Source organism: Musca autumnalis, unplaced genomic scaffold (assembly GCF_047663935.1).
Source record: "Musca autumnalis isolate F117 unplaced genomic scaffold, ASM4766393v1 scaffold_4, whole genome shotgun sequence".
Taxonomy (NCBI): Eukaryota; Metazoa; Arthropoda; class Insecta; order Diptera; family Muscidae; genus Musca; species Musca autumnalis.
In genome coordinates this window covers 217,547,248-217,560,138 of record NW_027411977.1, presented here as the reverse complement: position 1 = coordinate 217,560,138, position 12,891 = coordinate 217,547,248, and the positions used below count along the sequence as shown (strand labels likewise).

At 32.4% G+C, this 12,891-nt stretch overlaps 1 protein-coding gene across 5 annotated transcripts in view; it reads right to left on the bottom strand.

Annotated features, from left to right (window-relative positions):
• LOC141403902 (adenylate cyclase type 2-like) overlaps nt 1–12,891 on the bottom strand; it is a 184,970-nt gene that overhangs the window by 63,490 nt on the left and 108,589 nt on the right. For all 5 annotated transcript variants that reach the window (XM_073986992.1, XM_073986988.1, XM_073986989.1 and 2 more), the window contains exon 2: nt 792–925. In XM_073986992.1, the coding sequence (XP_073843093.1) occupies nt 792–925 (134 nt within the window). The remainder of the gene's footprint in view (nt 1–791; nt 926–12,891) is intronic.

Genomic DNA, 12,891 nt, shown 5'->3' with positions numbered 1-12,891 from the left:
TAGAAAAACTTTTTATCGATGACATTTTCCACAGAAAAATATGTTATCGCTAACTTTTTCATAGAAGACGTAGTTATCGTTGATTTTTTCTATTAAAAAAATTGTTGTCGATGACTTTTTTAATAGAAAAATGTTGCTATTGATAATTTTCTCTATAAAAAAGTTGTTATCGATAACATTTTCTATTGAAAAATTTGTTATCAAATTTTTTCAATAGAAAACTTTGTTATCGATTATTTGTTCAACCGAAAATTTTGTTTTCGTTTACTTTTTCTATAAAAAATTTTGATTTTTTTCAATAAAAAAATCAATCGATGGCTTTTTGCATAGAAACAATTGTTATCGATAACCTTTTCTATAGAAAATTTTGTTATCAATAACTTTTTCTGTAGCAAAAATTTTTTTATCGATAATTTTTTAAATATAAAAAATGTTGTTATCGATGACTTTTTCTATAGAAATTTTTGTTATGAATTACTTTTTCAATAGAAAATTTTGTTACCGATTACTTTTTCTAAAAAAATTTTAATCGATGACTTATTCTATTGAAAATTTTGTTAACGATAATTTTTCTATTGAAAAAATTGGTATTGTTAAAATTTTCTATAGAAATATATAATATACATTATTTTACCAACAGAAAAGCTTGTTACCGACGACTTTTTTATACGAAAAATTCTTAATGACAAATTTTTTCTTCTTCTTCTTCTCAATTCTTGCCTTATAAATACTACCCTCTCTTACCATTTCCCCTTATTCCGACATTATTTTACGAAATGCATTCAACTCACCTGTTGGTATATCACACCAATTATAATGGAAACCACACATGCCACCAGCGATATCCATAGACCGGAACGAAATAATGACTTACGCAATCGTTGGCGATAGCGTGTATACAGGTCATCCAAATGAATGTCCTCCGCTGTAATGGAAACAAAAGACGGAGAGACCAAAAGTTAAACAACTAAAAGATTGAATGGTAAAATAAAAAAAACAGGAGCAGGCAAAGGCAAAGACGAAGCATGATTCCATTATGACATCCGCTTAATAAAACTTAAAGACACTTTTAAGTGTGCCAGGCACAGGCCAGGCAAGGCGTTGAAAAACTGATCAGGAAATGTCGAACCAGACAGAAGAAGGACAATTTTGTTTCGAACTTAATAACGGAGAAATAGAAGCCTACAACTTTTCAAAACATTGAAAAGTGTCAAGTGTTGGCCGTTTTCTTTCACTGTTGTAGAGAACCGGAGGAGGAGGAGGGTCACTAAAAGGTTCAATTACAGTAAGGCGCAGTATAAATGTTAAGTGGAGTTCTAAGTGCCTTGTTTGTGAAGGATGTGTCTGGAAGACCATGATGAACATAAGCAGCTGTTTCAATGATTAAGTTAACAATTTGTTGTTGTTTTGTTGAAAAGGTGTTGACGGTTAGGATTTCCAGCAGTAGCTAAACGCTAGTAAATTGTTTAAATGTTTCTGTTGGCTGATATTGAGTTTAGTTTTTAATGATTTTTCCTGTTTTATTGAAGTTTTGCTAGGACAAGTTAAGTCTCTTTTATTCACCCCTTAATTCGTTGTAGGAGAAAAGTCTGTTAAGACGTCATTTAATATGCTCAAAGAGAATATGTTTCATGTTTTATTAATTTCTTTGTAGAAGTAAAAAAGGTTAAGGATGGGATTCCTTTTTTAATTCAAGTCAGATTTGCGTTACCATCTCCCTCATGGCGCATGATGTTTGTCAGCACGTATACGCAACAGGGTTCACTTAAGAAGTTACCTCAATTCAAGTGGAAGTCAAGTGGAAATTTGAGGAAAAGTTGTCATCGATGAATTTTTCTATAAAAAAGTTACTGTCTATGACTTTTTTATAGAAAAAAATACTGTCGATGACTTTTTCTATAGAAAAAGTTGTTGTCGATGACTTTTTCTATAGAAAAAGTTGTTGTCGATGACTTTTTCTATAGAAAAAGTTACTGTCGATGACTTTTTCTATAGAAAAAGTTACTGTCGATGACTTTTTCTATAGAAAAAGTTACTGTCGATGACTTTTTCTATAGAAAAAGTTACTGTCGATGACTTTTTCTATAGAAAAAGTTACTGTCGATGACTTTTTCTATAGAAAAAGTTACTGTCGATGACTTTTTCTATAGAAAAAGTTACTGTCGATGACTTTTTCTATAGAAAAAGTTACTGTCGATGACTTTTTCTATAGAAAAAGTTACTGTCGATGACTTTTTCTATAGAAAAAGTTACTGTCGATGACTTTTTCTATAGAAAAAGTTACTGTCGATGACTTTTTCTATAGAAAAAGTTACTGTCGATGACTTTTTCTATAGAAAAAGTTACTGTCGATGACTTTTTCTATAGAAAAAGTTACTGTCGATGACTTTTTCTATAGAAAAAGTTACTGTCGATGACTTTTTCTATAGAAAAAGTTACTGTCGATGACTTTTTCTATAGAAAAAGTTACTGTCGATGACTTTTTCTATAGAAAAAGTTACTGTCGATGACTTTTTCTATAGAAAAAGTTACTGTCGATGACTTTTTCTATAGAAAAAGTTACTGTCGATGACTTTTTCTATAGAAAAAGTTACTGTCGATGACTTTTTCTATAGAAAAAGTTACTGTCGATGACTTTTTCTATTGAAAAAGTTACTGTCGATGACTTTTTCTATTGAAAAAGTTACTGTCGATGACTTTTTCTATTGAAAAAGTTACTGTCGATGACTTTTTCTATTGAAAAAGTTACTGTCGATGACTTTTTCTATTGAAAAAGTTACTGTCGATGACTTTTTCTATTGAAAAAGTTACTGTCGATGACTTTTTCTATTGAAAAAGTTACTGTCGATGACTTTTTCTATTGAAAAAGTTACTGTCGATGACTTTTTCTATAGAAAAAGTTGTTGTCGATGACTTTTCCTATAGAAAAAGTTGTTGTCGATGACTTTTCCTATAGAAAAAGTTGTTGTCGATGACTTTTTCTATAAAAAAAGTTGTTGTCGATGACTTTGTTTTTTGAAAAAGTTGTTGTTATAGAATAAGTTATTGTCGATGACTTTTTCTATAGAAAAAATTATTGTCGATGAGTTTTTCTATAGAAAAAGTTATTGTCGATGAGTTTTTCTATAGAAAAACTTGTTGTCGATGAGTTTTACTATAGAAAAAGTTGTTGTCGATGAGTTTTTCTATAGAAAAAGTTGTTGTCGATGAGTTTTTCTATAGAAAAAGTTGCTGTCGATGACTTTTTCTATAGAAAAAGTTACTGTCGATGACTTTTTCTATAGAAAAAGTTGCTGTCGATGACTTTTTCTATAGAAAAAGTTACTGTCGATGACTTTTTCTATAGAAAAAGTTACTGTCGATGACTTTTTCTATAGAAAAAGTTACTGTCGATGACTTTTTCTATAGAAAAAGTTGTTGTCGATGACTTTTTCTATAGAAAAAGTTGTTGTCGATGACTTTTTCTATAGAAAAAGTTGTTGTCGATGACTTTTTCTATAGAAAAAGTTGTTGTCGATGACTTTTTCTATAGAAAAAGTTGTTGTCGATGACTTTTTCTATAGAAAAAGTTGTTGTCGATGACTTTTTCTATAGAAAAAGTTGTTGTCGATGACTTTTTCTATAGAAAAAGTTGTTGTCGATGACTTTTTCTATAGAAAAAGTTGTTGTCGATGACTTTTTCTATAGAAAAAGTTGTTGTCGATGACTTTTTCTATAGAAAAAGTTGTTGTCGATGACTTTTTCTATAGAAAAAGTTGTTGTCGATGACTTTTTCTATAGAAAAAGTTGTTGTCGATGACTTTTTCTATAGAAAAAGTTGCTGTCGATGACTTTTTCTATAGAAAAAGTTACTGTCGATGACTTTTTCTATAGAAAAAGTTACTGTCGATGACTTTTTCTATAGAAAAAGTTACTGTCGATGACTTTTTCTATAGAAAAAGTTACTGTCGATGACTTTTTCTATAGAAAAAGTTACTGTCGATGACTTTTTCTATAGAAAAAGTTACTGTCGATGACTTTTTCTATAGAAAAAGTTACTGTCGATGACTTTTTCTATAGAAAAAGTTACTGTCGATGACTTTTTCTATAGAAAAAGTTACTGTCGATGACTTTTTCTATAGAAAAAGTTACTGTCGATGACTTTTTCTATAGAAAAAGTTACTGTCGATGACTTTTTCTATAGAAAAAGTTACTGTCGATGACTTTTTCTATAGAAAAAGTTACTGTCGATGACTTTTTCTATAGAAAAAGTTACTGTCGATGACTTTTTCTATAGAAAAAGTTACTGTCGATGACTTTTTCTATAGAAAAAGTTACTGTCGATGACTTTTTCTATAGAAAAAGTTACTGTCGATGACTTTTTCTATAGAAAAAGTTACTGTCGATGACTTTTTCTATAGAAAAAGTTACTGTCGATGACTTTTTCTATAGAAAAAGTTACTGTCGATGACTTTTTCTATAGAAAAAGTTACTGTCGATGACTTTTTCTATAGAAAAAGTTACTGTCGATGACTTTTTCTATAGAAAAAGTTACTGTCGATGACTTTTTCTATAGAAAAAGTTACTGTCGATGACTTTTTCTATAGAAAAAGTTACTGTCGATGACTTTTTCTATAGAAAAAGTTACTGTCGATGACTTTTTCTATAGAAAAAGTTACTGTCGATGACTTTTTCTATAGAAAAAGTTACTGTCGATGACTTTTTCTATAGAAAAAGTTACTGTCGATGACTTTTTCTATAGAAAAAGTTACTGTCGATGACTTTTTCTATAGAAAAAGTTACTGTCGATGACTTTTTCTATAGAAAAAGTTACTGTCGATGACTTTTTCTATAGAAAAAGTTACTGTCGATGACTTTTTCTATAGAAAAAGTTACTGTCGATGACTTTTTCTATAGAAAAAGTTACTGTCGATGACTTTTTCTATAGAAAAAGTTACTGTCGATGACTTTTTCTATAGAAAAAGTTACTGTCGATGACTTTTTCTATAGAAAAAGTTACTGTCGATGACTTTTTCTATTGAAAAAGTTACTGTCGATGACTTTTTCTATAGAAAAAGTTACTGTCGATGACTTTTTCTATTGAAAAAGTTACTGTCGATGACTTTTTCTATAGAAAAAGTTACTGTCGATGACTTTTTCTATAGAAAAAGTTACTGTCGATGACTTTTTCTATTGAAAAAGTTACTGTCGATGACTTTTTCTATTGAAAAAGTTACTGTCGATGACTTTTTCTATTGAAAAAGTTACTGTCGATGACTTTTTCTATAGAAAAAGTTGTTGTCGATGACTTTTCCTATAGAAAAGGTTGTTGTCGATGACTTTTCCTATAGAAAAAGTTGTTGTCGATGACTTTTTCTATAAAAAAAGTTGTTGTCGATGACTTTGTTTTTTGAAAAAGTTGTTGTTATAGAATAAGTTATTGTCGATGACTTTTTCTATAGAAAAAGTTATTGTCGATGACTTTTTCTATAGAAAAAATTATTGTCGATGACTTTTTCTATAGAAAAAGTTATTGTCGATGAGTTTTTCTATAGAAAAACTTGTTGTCGATGAGTTTTACTATAGAAAAAGTTGTTGTCGATGAGTTTTTCTATAGAAAAAGTTGTTGTCGATGACTTTTTCTATAGAAAAAGTTGTTGTCGATGACTTTTTCTATAGAAAAAGTTGTTGTCGATGACTTTTTCTATAGAAAAAGTTGTTGTCGATGACTTTTTCTATAGAAAAAGTTGTTGTCGTGGACTTTTTCTATGGAAAAGGTTGTTGTCGATGACTTGATTTTGTTGTCGATCGTTGATGTTTTTCTGATGCTTGATTTGTTTATATTGTTTGGCAAATATACATTGTTTCGGGAGGGATACATCTACTTGTAATTGTTGTTTTTGTGGCTCGAACATATAAGGCAAGAGTCATGATTGAGCAAGCAACAGGTTGAATATTCTCCATTTGTCTTACATTTCATAGTCCGTCCACTCAAGCCACATCATCATTGTCCTGCTAAAAGGACGTGAAAGCAAACACCATAAAGTTATCACTGGCCTAAATGTGTGTGTCTGTGTGTGGGTGAGTTGCTAAGGGCCCCAAAAAGATTGTTTGCCTGTTTTCCTCCTTCGTGTTTTGCTTAAACCAATATTTACTGATTTTTTTTGTTTTCGTTGTTGTTGTTGCTTTTAAAAAACACAATGTTCAGCATTTTTCCCTGTTTTTGTTGCTCCCCTTTCAGGGGTTTTGTTTTCTGCATCTCAGACAATGCCTGGCTAGTCAAGAAGGAACCATAATGTAAACATAAATATTGTTACCATATTGTTGTTGGTATTCTTGATGTTGTTTTTGTTGTACTTTTGTGAAGGTTTTAGTATTTCCTTGCATTGCCCTTGCCGCACATCTATCTACCCTCTCTTGAGACGATTGTTATACTTCTTTATAGCCCACTAATTTAAGCCATGTGATACTTGTTATGGACTCAGCCATAATGTTATTTGTTTTGGCCATATTGTGGCAATATTTACTTAACCTCAATAATATTTACTTTATCTCAGGTTCCGCCTTGGGAAGAGCCGTTAAGGTTTTCTTTTATTTGAAATGGAAATGGCCGTCGTTTTATTAAAAAGCTATTAAATCGCAATTGATAATCAATTTTGCGAGGGGGAAATAAACTTGCGGTTTAATGAAATTGGGAGATTTTTTATTGAAAACAATTCGAGGAGGGGAAGGAGAACCTTAACTTTCAGTTACCTATATTATTTATTGCTATCCGAAAAGGTCATCGATAATATTTTTTTATAGAAAAAGTATTTTTTCCACCAAAACGGACCCACTCTTAAAAGATTAAGTTTTCGAAACTGTTAGTATTTGACAAAAAATTTCTGTGATTTTCCACTAAAACTCGTCCTAGCCCTCAAACAAAAAGATTCCAAATCATTGATTCTTTAACCAAACAAAATAGGTCTGTCTAGTTATGGCGCTTTGCTAACGTTGATTGACCTCCCTGACGTATGGCTTTTATTAACATGTCAAGTTCCAATAAGCACGGAACAAATTGGCCACAGTAATGGGATCGTATGTTGTTGTTATTGTCGTTATGATTATAAATATAGGAAACCAGTTGCTATGCATTAGTTACAGTCTAAGCTATTACAAATAGTATAATGACCTTCTCAAACTGCACTCCCATCTTTTTCCTCCTAGACGTATGAGTGTTATTAATACCCATTCAAATGAATAAATAATAATCATTGCCCATCCCCGGATTACATTGCCATAAAGTATTTACAAGGTTGTGGCTATTTACTTTTTTTGAGGCTATAGTTGATGTTCTGATATTTGATTGTGGGCCATCATTACATACAACACCCTGAAGTAATTTACAATAATACAATACGACTGAATGTTATTCAGTCAATTGTAACCATCAAATTGTCCTTGTTGTTTGTTTTTCTAATTTGTTTGTCTGATATATGAATGTATGTAAGTTAGTCCTGCAGCTAGGCTGATATGCCAAACCTGGTCATTTGTTTCTATCAAAAAGAGGAGCCGTTGTTAATAGTCACCTCAGCAGCAGGCTGACACATTGAACATTTTTTGCTTTTATTCAACAGGCAAGCCAACCAACAAGTCTGGTCAACTGGATGGCCGACTTGAATAGGGTTCATTTATTTTCATTTAATGTCACCGACTGAAACTGAAACTGAAACAAAGGACAACAAAATCAAACCAGAAGTTTATCAATTATTGCAAAGATAAAATTACTGATTATCTTAATGATTTATGTGGTACGTGGCTTTCAGTGACAGTTTTTGTAGACCGTTTCAAGGACAAAGTTTTAAAGAATATGTTGTCAAGGCCAACTGACGAAAGGATATCTATTTTAAAGAATATTTATTTCAGAAAAGGTCTATCGATAACAACTTTTCTGTAGAAAACGTCATCGACAATAAGGTTTTAGTCAGAAAAGTCGTTGACAACTGCTTTTTCCATGGAAAATATCATAGATAAACACTTTTTCTATAGACAAAGTCATCGATAACAACTTTAGAGAAAAAACCATTGATAACAATTTTTCTATAGAAAATTTAATCGATAACAACTTTTTCCAAAAATGTTATCGATAACAACGTTTTCTATAGAAAAAGTCTTGGATAATTATTTTCTCTAAAAACAAGGTCTCGATAACAACTTTTTCTATAGAAAAATTAATGTATAACTAATTTTTCAATAAAAAAGATCAACGCTAACATTTTTTTCAAAAGAAAATTATCGGTAACAAATTTCTCTATAAAAATGTTTTCGATAACAATTGTTTTATAAAAACGATCGATAATCGATAACAATATTTTCAATTTAAAAAGTCATCGACAGCAAATTTGTTTATGGAAAAAGTTATCGATAAAATTTTTTTCTATAGAAAAACTCATAGATAACTACTTTTTTTATAAAAACAGTCATCGATAACGACTTTTTGATAGAAAAATAACCGATAACGACTTTTTCTGTAGAAAAAGTAATCGATAACGACTTTTTCTATAGAAAAAGTAATCGATAACAACCTTTTCTATAGGAAATTTCATCGATATCAGTTTTTTGTATAGAACAAATCAACGACCACAACTCTTTCTATAGAAAAAGCAACCGATAACGACTTTTTCTATAGAAAAAGTAATCGATATCGACTTTTTATATAGAAAAAGTCATCGATAACAACCTTTTCTATAGAAAATGTCATCGATAACGGCTTTTTCTATAGAAAAAGCCATCAATAACAGATGTTTCAATATAAACGAATAATCGATAAAAGTTTTTCCAAAGAAAAAGTCATTAATAACAACTTTTTCCACAGAAAAAGTCATCGATAACAACATTTTATATGGAAAACAGTTATTGACAACAAATTTTTCTTACGAAAATATCATCTATAACAAATTTTCTGAAGAAAAAAAGTATCAGTAGTAATTTTTTCTATAGATAAAGCACTATCATATTTTTCTATGTATAAAAAAATTAAGAAAATCAATCAACTTATTTCTGGAAACGGTCATCGATAACGAATTTTTCTGTAGAGAAAGTTATCGACGACGACTTTTTCTATAGAAAATGTCATCGATAACAACTCCTCCCTTTCAAAAAGGGTCTATGGAAGCTTTCTTTCTTTCTTTCTTTCTTTCTTTCTTTCTTTCTTTCTTTCTTTCTTTCTTTCTTTCTTTCTTTCTTTCTTTCTTTCTTTCTTTCTTTCTTTCTTTCTTTCTTTCTTTCTTTCTTTCTTTCTTTCTTTCTTTCTTTCTTTCTTTCTTTCTTTCTTTCTTTCTTTCTTTCTTTCTTTCTTTCTTTCTTTCTTTCTTTCTTTCTTTCTTTCTTTCTTTCTTTCTTTCTTTCTTTCTTTCAGAAAGGCTCTAAGGAAGCACCCTTTCTTTCAGAAAGGTCCTAAGGAAGCTCCGTTTCTTTCAGAAAGGCTCTAAGGAAGCACCCTTTCTTTCAGAAAGTCCCTAAGGAAGCTCCGTATCTTTCAGAATGGCTCTAAAGAAGCACCCCTTCTTTCAGAATGGCTCTAAACAAGCACTTTTTCTTTCAGAATGGCTCTAAAGAAGCACCCCTTCTTTCAGAATGGCTCTAAACAAGCACCCCTTCTTTCAGAATGGCTCTAAACAAGCACTTTTTCTTTCAGAATGGCTCTAAAGAAGCACCCCTTCTTTCAGAATGGCTCTAAACAAGCACTTTTTCTTTCAGAATGGCTCTAAAGAAGCACCCCTTCTTTCAGAATGGCTTCTTTGGAAGCACCCTTTCTTTGAGAAAGGCTCTAAGGAAGCACCCTTTCTTTGAGAAAGGCTCTAAGGAAGCACCCTTTCTTTGAGAAAGGCTCTAAGGAAGCACCCTTTCTTTGAGAAAGGCTCTTAAAAAGCACCCTTTCTTTGAGAAAGGCTCTAAGGAAACACCCTTTCTTAAAGAATGGCTCTAAGGAAGCTCCCTTTCTTAAAGAATGGCTCTTAGGAAGCTCCCCTTCTTCCTGAAAGGCTCTAAGGAAGCGCCCTTTCTTTCAGAAAGGCTCTAAAAAAGCACCCTTTCTTTTAGAAAGGCTCTAGGGAAGCACCCTTTCTTTTAGAAAGGCTCTAGGGAAGCACCTTTTCTTTTAGAAAGGCTCTAGAGAAGCAGCCTTACTTTAGAATGGCTCTAAGGAAGCACCCTTTCTTTTAGAAAGGCTCTAGGGAAGCACCTTTTCTTTTAGAAAGGCTCTAGAGAAGCAGCCTTACTTTAGAATGGCTCTAAGGAAGCACCCTTTCTTTTAGAAAGGCTCTAAGGAAGCACCCTTTCTTTTAGAAAGGCTCTAAGGAAGCACCCTTTCTTTCTGATAGGCTCTAGAAAGGCTCTAACGAGGTACCCTTTCTTTCAGAATGGCTCTAAGGAAGCCCCTTTCTTTTAGAATGGCTCTAAGGAAGCCCCTTTCTTTTAGAATGGCTCTAAGGAAGCCCCTTTCTTTTAGAATGGCTCTAAGGAAGCACCCTTTCTTTCAGAAAGGCTCTAAGGAAGCACCCTTTCTTTCAGAAAGGCTCTAAGGAAGCATCCTTTCTTTCAGAAAGGCTCTAAGGAAGCACCCTTTCTTTAAGAAAGGCTCTAAGGAAGCACCCTTTCTTTCAGAAAGTTTCTAAGGAATCACCCTTTCTTTCAGAATGACTCTAAGGAAGCACCCTTTATTTCAGCAAGAGTCTATAGAAGCATCCCATCTGAATGATCCACCCTTTCTTTCAGAAATCTAAATACATACCCAATCTATCGATTACCCCTATAGCTATTGTCACAAATATGCCTATTATTGCAATCTCTCTGTCTCTTCTTCAATAATCATAAATTCCTTTCATTTAATTTTATTGCCTTTTTTCTGATAGTTTGAAAAAAATGCTTCCTCCTTTTTGTCAGGAAAATAACTTCTACATATGTACGTTTAAAAAAGTTTACAATAAATTGCTATCACTAAAACGTTTACACACATCGTCACATATCAATTGTTTAGAACCTCACACATGCCATACCATAAATACACAAAAAAATCGCATTCGCTAAGAAAATATGATGTCTCATTGTAAACCTAACATGACAGTTGGGGTTTTTTTATATTAAAAAATTGCGCACATACGCACACACAGTCAGTCCCCAGTACTCGAACATGAACACATTCCAAAAGGAGGAAACAACTTTCAATACAAAATCGCACTGCTACGAATGTAGAAAGAAACCTCTAACATAGAGCTATGAAAATAAGTACATACCTTAGAGTGGGGCGATTTGAACATCATCACGGGCGCCTGGAGTTTCTGATTCTTGGGATTGTACTGAGCAAAAAAGTCAACTAGACCATATGTCTACGGTGAAAATCGAGCCCCCGGATTTTCACTTGAAGCTTTTTTTCAAGGATTTTCATATATTTTTGCATATAACAACCAAACCACTGATATTTTCGATACAACACACAGACAACAATTGTAGCCAAGACAATAATAAAGAACTCTCTAGTACATCGCAAAAGCATTGGAACGCTCCTTCAGGCAGTTATGGCCTCGAGAAGGTGCACATTTTTCGGAAAATATCGACAAATGACACTGTGTTACAAAATGGGACTCAAATTCAGTGGGTGGAAAATCCCTTTCGGAGATGAAAGCCCTTGGTGAGTGTACTAAGAACTCAAAAGGAAATTTTCACCATAGGTCAAGTTTCCGAGATATCGCGTGATTAATGGTTTAATTTTGGCCCCTTAATTTGCGAGAAAATAGCTTTATATCTCTGTTAAGCGTTATTGTAGCTTCATTTTGAGATTACATGTCTTCAGTCAAATCGAGTGGTGAATCTTTTTGTAGAATATTTTATCCCTCTAACTCCATTCCTTTTATGTCCTTTTCGTCCTTTATTTTTTGAACCGTAGTAAAAGTACAACAAGACGAGATTTTACAGCATCCAAATATTCTACAAAAATGTTGTTCAGAAGATTTTAGGTACGGTTCTCATTGATGACCAATCGATATTTCCCCGTTTTCATGGTCCTTTTTGACATTTACCCGTATTTTGTTGAGAAAACTATGTTTTGTTTTTATGTATATTCGTTATTGGTCTGTGGTGCATCTGAAATACTTACCATAAATAGCTCTTGTAATGACGAACACGTTAATAACAAATTTTATTGAAGGATAGATCCGGTTATCTAAACTTTTGAACCGGATCTTCTGATATCAAAACCGATTTTGGAACCGGTTCTAAGTAACCGATTAATCGTATATGTATATCATTGGAAAGCTAATAAAATGGTCAATCAAATGACAGCAAGTAGCTGATTACAACTTTCTTGGTTCCGATGCTAGAACAAAAAACCGCTTTCTTAAACCTATTTTGATGTAAAATATCACTGGGTTGAAAATTTTTTTTTTGGCGATGAAAACCGATTAATGCCCGTAATTTCAACGTCTGGGTAAACGGGTACGTAGCTACCTATGAGTTATCTTTACCTACGCGTTTGGTAATTTCTACATGCCATTTACCGAGGGGTGTAAATTTTGAAATCAGGTGGTAATATTGGTGATTTTCATTTATGATTTCGTAAAATCATTGCGACATAGAAGTGTTTTACAACTTTTAACACATTGGCAACGATTAACCAGGTAAAATCCTTGGTGTAAGTAACACGGCCGTTTTTGACTCGGTAACGTTACCTATGCGTTGAAATTATAAAATGTTGCTTACACGGGAGATATCTGTGAACTCATAGATAGCTACGTGTTGAAATTACGGGCATAAGATATTTTATAAATCTGGAAAGACAGTTATGCCATAGGTCAAACTTCTGAGTTATTGTGAGATGAATTTGTGTTATGTTGTTTTGTTATCATTCACTTAAAGTTCATCAAGAATGAATTAATT